This window comes from Limulus polyphemus, unplaced genomic scaffold (assembly GCF_000517525.1).
Source record: "Limulus polyphemus unplaced genomic scaffold, Limulus_polyphemus-2.1.2 Scaffold4973, whole genome shotgun sequence".
In the NCBI taxonomy this organism is placed as follows: domain Eukaryota; kingdom Metazoa; phylum Arthropoda; class Merostomata; order Xiphosura; family Limulidae; genus Limulus; species Limulus polyphemus.
In genome coordinates this window covers 2,930-10,837 of record NW_013670583.1, presented here as the reverse complement: position 1 = coordinate 10,837, position 7,908 = coordinate 2,930, and the positions used below count along the sequence as shown (strand labels likewise).

Below are 7,908 nucleotides of genomic sequence, written 5' to 3'. Positions count from 1 at the left end.
ATTGTTTAGGTTTACTTGGAAATATTATTTTTGGGTCTTGTATACTACTTGAAACCATAAGGAAAGTATGTGATTATTAAAAAATTAAAAATAGATAAAATTTGCATTCTATGGATGATAAAAATTTTGGGGGATTTAAAAATAATGTATTAAAACATAAAAAGTAAAAATGTTCAAATCTAGAACAAATATAAATATCGTAATCATTTCTTATAAATACCATTTCCTAGTGTAATTTTCCAAAATATTAAAGATCATAATGCAAAAAACTAAATTTATCAAAAGTAACAGGCTTTATGTTTCTTAAACTACATGCATTTATGAAGGTTCTTATGAAGTTTAAAACAGTTTTATCCACTAGTTTTATTGTTGGAATGAAATATAGCAAGACTTGCATTAGCTACTCAGAAAGTTAGTAGCTGGTGGTCATTAGGTTAAAACATACATCCCCAAATTTCATTTTCATATTCTTTACTCCTCTAATATCTCATTTAATAGCCTTCCACCTCTTTCTCTTAAAATGTTTCTTATATGAAGTTTAATCTATGAACACATGCATCTTTATTTGAAAGAAAGAAAACTAGATCCCATCCAATGCAAATTTCAGTCCATTATAAACATAACACAAACAAAATTATCTTTTTAACCAGCTATAATGGTTTAAAAGCATCTAAACTCACCAAATAAACAACACACAAAAGTATATTACCTGGTGTAATACAATTTGAGTCAAATCTTGCTTCTGTTGGTAAAACCTCGCCTTTCTCTTTTGCTTTTTTCTCAAGCATTTCAGCATCTTTAGCTGACCTTTAAAATTATGGAATTAATGCTTCTATGGCTCAAGTTCATAGAAAATATACATCAACTTCTTTATTTTCACAAGATTTTAACTATTCCTGAGTTTTAAAAGACATTTCTTAAGCTAAATACAACATATAAACATGTAAAATGAACTCAAGATAGAAACTTATTTTTATCAATTGATTGCATGTTACTGAAGTGTAAAATAAATTTCATGACTATTCTATAATACTAGTAAAAGATTACAGTCAGGTCAATGTTAATCCATTTTCTGAGGTTCCTCTGTTCATATATCTTCCAGCTATAAAACTGCAGCATCCAAGTATTAATTAAAGCAAGTGAGTAAGGAAAAATAAAAGTATACTGAAAGCTAACCATTGTTGTAATGGTTGTTTGTGTGTGATTAATGTTAATAGACTTAATAAAATTGGTTTATTAGCAGCATTGGAAATTTCATTTAACAACTTCAATAACCATTAAAACTACAGTCGCTTCGAAATGCCAGCTAAAAATGCCCAAAAACAAAGCACAGTGAGCTACATGTGTAGTTATATTTACAGAAACATAACACATAGAGGACAGCAAGGGGACCTTTTTTTTGTCCATCTAAGCTGTCCCATCCATAAAACTGAACAGTAAAAAATTCAAACCAATCCTTATCATTCAAATAGTTATCAAGCTATCCCTTAAATTAACAGCATCTAACTCCTGAAGGCAACCTGTCCAAAGGTTAATCACCCTGTTAGAAAAATAAAGCTATCTTAGCTGAAGATGACTTCTACTCTACTAAAATTTATATTCATGTCCCCTAGTCTTACCATTCTCACCATTTTTAGAAGTAAGTGAATTTGTCTACTTTTTGCATGTTATTAGTCCACATTCTTTGGTGTATTATTTAATTAAATAAAAATTGTTAAGTGCTTTACTATAATCACTAAAAAATCAGGCTTAACTCTCATCAACAATCAAGGGCAAGAAAAAAGAAGGTTGGGTAAGTACTTTATTTCTTGTTTTTCATATTTATTCTTTACTTATTATTATAAAAGCAACTAAAATTAAAAGTATGGATCTTTTTAAGTTATTTAAGACTAGAATAGGTAAAATAAGTAATAATTAAAATTGTTCACGTAGCATGCACGCGAGCAGCTCGTGGGTGATGTAATTCGATAGCGTAACGTGAGCTGCATGTTCCCCGAGTCATTTACAACTTATAATGGTGCAGATAGACACAGTTCAAAAGGCAATAAAACAAATGTAATTATAAATAGATGTATAATGTTGTTTCGACAGTGGGGGGTCACGTGACGAGTATTCTAGAAGATTCGCTAGTGTGTTACGACAGTGGGTCGCGTGACGAATATTCTAGAAGATTCGCTAGTGTGTTGCGACAGCGTTGCGTCAAGCGACGCTGGTAGCACGTGTTGGGAGTCTTAGAAGTTTCTAGAACAGGCAGTATTATCGTATATAAGTGTGCTAGACAGCGAGAGAGACAGACAGAGTCGAAGCAATAGTGGAGACAAAGACAGAGACGTAGCGGAGACGAAGCAGGCAGAGAGAAAGAAAGACAGCGGTTACGGTCGGCGGGAACTGAGGATAGCAGACACAAAGATCGGAACTATAGTTTGCGGGGACGGACAATTAAGTCTAAGCGCGATAGAAAGTGAGTGAATTGTTGTGAACTATAGTGTGTGTAACTGTAAAAATTAAGTACATTACAAAGTTGTATTGAGGAAGAATAAACAAGTTTTATAAAGAAAGAGCTTGTACCTTGTAAGAATTAACAAGCAAACATACAGAGACGTAACAATGTTATGAACTTAGAGCTACTTAGGATAAACGAATGTAGTTTCATGTTACAATTTGAAGTCATACTAGAAAGAAAAGAAGGTTTATTTAGAATTTTTTTGGGTGGTTACGAGGTCGGTCGAATTGACCGATCCTGTTTTGAGATTAGGGTAGAGAAAATAATATATAAACTATAAGGACTTAGTGGAAAAAAAAGTTTGGAATGCATTTAGGAGATTTTAGGGATTACACAAAGGAAATTTGAGATTTTTGAGATGGCGAAAAGTATTTTTAATTTTAACATAAAAATTACTTTGCACACGGACTATTCAAAACAAACACTCTATATGTTCATGGACAAAAAATTTATATTATTTTATTAAAAGTACTTCACTAAGAAATATGACTTTTTGTATGTGAAATGCTTGTAATATTAACTAAAAGACTGCCAAATTTCATGAAGATATACCCAATATATTGAGAGTTATAAGTATTAAATTTATGTCAACTTTAAACGAGTACAGAAGGTCACGTGACTCGGTCCCAGGGACTGAGCCCGTGTCGAAAGAGTTAAAAATCTTAAACACCTCAATCAAACCACCTCTAGCTCTTCTTTTTCTCATGCGAAAACAATTTCAGAAATAATAACCTGTCCTCATATGACAACCTATCCATCCCAGGTATCATTCTGGTAGACTGCCTACGAACACCTTCCAACAATTCAATGTCCGTTCTAAGGTAAAAAGCCCAAGACTGTGCATAGTACTCCAAATGTGGCCTAACCAATGACCTATACAATGAAATTATAACCTCCTTCAATTTATAATCAATATTTCTGCCCTGCCACTAGCAACAGCACACTTTTTGGGTGGCTTAAGAAATTGATCAACCAGAACCAAGGTCTTTTTTTTCCATAACACTGTTAAAATTATTTTCGTCCAACTTTACACATATCTATTGCAAATGCATTACCTTCCATTTATTATAAGTAATACCCATCTGCCATTTATTCGTCCAACTCACCAAATAATCCAAATCCTTTTGTAAAACAGCATCCTCCTCCTCACAGCTTAAACTTTAATGTCATCAGCAAATTTAAATAATTTATTGACCATTCCTTCATCTATGCCACTGATGTAAATCAAACAGAACGAAGTCCTAAAACTGAGCCCTGAGGTAACCCACTCATGGCATTAATCCAGTTTGACTGAATTCCATTTATAACAAATCTCTGCTTTCTTTCATCTCACCAGTTTTCTATCCAATGAGCCAACCTATCCCCCACACCTATACAGATAACTTTTTCAATAAATCTTTTATTTAGTACTTTCTCAAATGCTTTCTGAAAATCCACGTACACAAAAGTCACACCTGTACCCTCATCTACACAAACAGTAACCTCTTCAAAACATTTCAAAAGATTAGTAAGGCAAAATTTTCCCCTTGTGAAACTATGCAGATTAGCCCACAAAAGTTTAAGTTTGTTATATGACTTTATAAAGTATCTGTTATTAAACTTTCAAAAACTTTTCCCCACACTGATTTAATTACTAGGCAGATTTTATCACCTCACATAAAAAGAAGAGCATTAGTCACCTTCCAATCTTCTGGCACCTAACCATTATTCAAGGACTCAGAAAGATTAGTATCAAGTGGTTCACATATCCAATCCTTAACCTTTTTCAAACCTTTGGGTGAATGTTATATAGGACAGCAGCTTTATGACTCTTTAAACTTTCTAATATTTTCTTCACAAGCTCTCAGATTTATTATGATCATCTTGTTCAATCTTGTTTCCATCTAGTATCTGTTCAGGATGAGGAATATTGCTTAAATCTTGATTAGTAAAAACTGAAGAAAAAGTTAAGAATTCTGCCAGCTCACAAACCTCAGATAGTAGCCTTCCTCAATAATGCTTCAGAGGTCCTACTCCCATCCTAACATTTTGCTTATTTGTATTTGGAGATATCTTTACATTTACAGCCAAGCCTTTTCACATACTTCTTTTGATTTCCTAATTACCCATTTGAGCAACTCTCTTGTTCTTCTGTAATCCTCTAAATCTTCCATTAATGCAGTCAATTCAAACTCTACATCCTTTTTGTTTTATTCATTATTCTGGCCCTCTCCACTGTCTAGTCCTAGTTGCCCTGATAGTTGAGTTAATAAGCCTTGCAAACAAACCAGTCCTACACTATATAAATGTAAATCATCCATTTCTAAAAGCTCCTTTTTCCCACTGAACTGATCCCACAAATCCAACCAACCAGCCTGCTCGTCCTTACATATTAATCTTAGCCTAGCAATCAGCCCTAGTGACCTAATTATAATTTCATCCCACAATTAAGACTCAGCAGTATCCTTCACAAAATTAATTATTATGGCCCTTTTCTCTTAATGCCTTTATTTAAGCCTTGTACTTAACAATAAGCTCTTCTAACCTACCCTTCACATAATTATTAGCCTCTACATGGACTACAATGAATGTATCACTGCTAACACCTTTTAGTATATCACTTGCTCTATCTGTTATATCTTCGACCCCTGTCCCTGGATAGCATAATCTAATTTCTCTTCTCCCTACTTACCCCACATGTCATACCAAAGAATCTCCTATAACTATAACCTCATGTTTGTCACTCCAATCATATCTGTCCCTTTTGTTATCCTTCCCTCTTCTAGTTCATCATCTGCACAAGCTAAAGGCTGAAATATGTTACTTAATAGAACCTGCTCATTATAATTAAATCCACTATTATTAGCCCTAGTGGTACTGTTTTTTAACTTCCTGAAAGTCATTATTAGCCTCTGTATCCTTTGCATGCAAAAGCTTAAGGTTCTTTTTAAACCCTGCTGCCATTTCCTGCAGTTTACCCTTCTCTTTATCCACAGTATTTACCCTATTTGGAACATACTTCAAAATTTTCTCCAATCTACAAACTCTACATACAAATTGTACAATTTCACTATTAACTTTCTTAACACTAGAACACCAGCATGGGGTCACTATGACCCCATACAAATTAAACCTGTATGCTAAAATAATCATGCTAGCATTCTAGGATTAAATGTGCATGTTAGTCCCAAGTTCCTAAATAAAACCCAATCCTTGCACCTATCACACCTTACAAACTGTGAGTGCTTAACACTTAACATTACTTTTATTCATAGTAGCCTGAAAATAACAAATCAACACAAAGTATGAGTGTATGAGTAGCCGATTGACAAAAGTGTTAAGCATGATATTAAATACATTACACTATTTTACCACTATCTTACCTTTTCACTAAATTACTTAAGTTTATCTTTAAAATGAAAAGTGATATAACTAGTCTTTAGATTATGTTTATTAAATACAATTAAAGTTAGTTGTGTTACACTTACTAAGCCAAACTGTGGATTAATTAGTATTAAACTGTATAAATTAACATCAATTCCTCTATTAACCAATGCTTATATCCTAAAAGATACAACTAAAACACAGAAAAATATAACAGCAGAAATGTGCATAGCTAGAAAAAGACAAACAAACTTATTACTTGTATCTGGAAAAACCATCTTTTCAAATTTCAACTCTACATACTTACCTAAAGCGACGACTTCTCTGCTGGTTCATTTTTGCTCTTGGAGCAACCCCATCAACAGCCATAAAAAAAACTTTTTTTGGCTTGATCATTCGAAAAAGGAACTAAAAAAGAAGTTGAAAACTATAGTTAAAGATCAAATCATAAAAACAAAATTGTTAGTAGTTGAAAACAATTTAAAACTAAAACAAGAATAGTGGTTTGTTTAGAGCAAACAAATAAAATGAAAACCACAATCTGATCAACAATGTTTTCAGCATTATACATATAAGTAAAATAAAATGAAATCCCAATAAAACAAAAAACATTTTTATTATATTTTAAAGTTGTCAGTGCTGATTGAAGAATAGTAGCTATCTGCAATGAAGATGACAAACAATTTTTTTTATTCAACCTGATGTTTCGGATTACGTCTTTTTAAATGATCTATGAATGTCACAGTTTACAAAATTGATTTTAAATTATAGTTACTATAAATTAACTCAGTTTTGTAATCTGCGACATTCACAGACCCTTGAAAAATGAGTAAGCAGAAATGTTGGGTAGAATAAAAGAAATTAATCTAATTAACAGAAGTGAGAAAAAACAAGACAAATGTACATTTCACAAATACACCATTTCTTCCAGACCATGGTTTCACCAGTAAAAGCATCATCAGGTACAGATTGAAATGTTTTGTAACAAGGTTTATATATATGTTTAAACAAAAATCCAGAAGTCACTTTGACATTCAACTAGAGACAAGTATTGTAAGCAGTGGGGAGGAGCTTAAGTTGGTTTGGTCATTTAGAACTTTTTCTAGATTTGTCTAAAACCAAAACAGAAAAAGAATAAGAGACAGAGAAAAGTTTAGCATAGGAAATAAGCACAGAAGTAGTTATAAGGTAGGCTTAATTGTTACTATTATAATGCTAGAAGTATAAGAAATAATAGATGACTTTAGAGCACTGGTAGGAATTGAGGATTTTGATAATAACGGGAATAACTGAAACATGGTTAAACGTAGATTATTTTGAGGACAGAAACTTCTTTGAAATACAGGATTACAGGCTATTTAATAAGGATAGAGTACTAAAGAGAGGGGAGGAGTGGCTTTATATGTTAAATGTGAGTTTCATCCTGTTGAAGTTGAGGATATCAAAGATAATAGAAAGGAGTTGGAATCTATTTGGGTTTCTATTAGTGGATATAAAGAGAAAAAGCTTTTAGTGGGAATTTGTTACAGACCACCAGATGATATTGACGAAATTGACTGAGAGGGTAGAAATTGGGGAACATCCGGGTGCAAGTGATCATTGCTCTATTAGGTTCAATGTTTTGCTGCATATGGAGATACAGAATAATGGTATTTTGGTTACAAATTTCAAAAAAAGCAAATTCTGAGGAGATGCAACAAGAATTATCTGTTGGGAATTGGGCAGCTGAGATATTTGGATACATTGATCAGATGTGTAAAAGTTCTAAATATTTAAGGTAAACATATTCCTTATAAAAAGGAAAGGGTGACTGCAAGTAAATAACCAGGATGGCTCACAAAGAGTATAATAGATAAAATTAAAGAAAAGTATCATAAATTTAAAAAATTGAAATTGACTGGTATGACAGGAAATTTAGAAGATCATAGAACATCAAGAAAGTTAGTGAAACTGGAAATTAGGACATCAAAAAGGATGTATGAGTAAGGATTTCTTTCAATACATTAAAGGTAATAATGGCTGGAGACGGCTTAAATGGGTAA

The 7,908-nt window shown here is 32.6% G+C and overlaps 1 protein-coding gene across 1 annotated transcript in view; it reads right to left on the bottom strand.

Moving 5' to 3' along the window:
- Positions 1-6,282, bottom strand: part of LOC106471935 (5'-3' exoribonuclease 1-like) — a gene marked incomplete at its 3' end in the record, with an annotated part of 68,154 nt that extends 61,872 nt beyond the window's left edge. The window contains exons 1-2 of the mRNA XM_013932558.2: positions 6,174-6,282; positions 710-807 (exon numbers count right to left, since the gene is read on the bottom strand). Coding sequence (XP_013788012.2) covers positions 710-807; positions 6,174-6,262 — 187 coding nt within the window. The remainder of the gene's footprint in view (positions 1-709; positions 808-6,173) is intronic.
- Between the last annotated feature and the right edge of the window lie 1,626 nt (positions 6,283-7,908).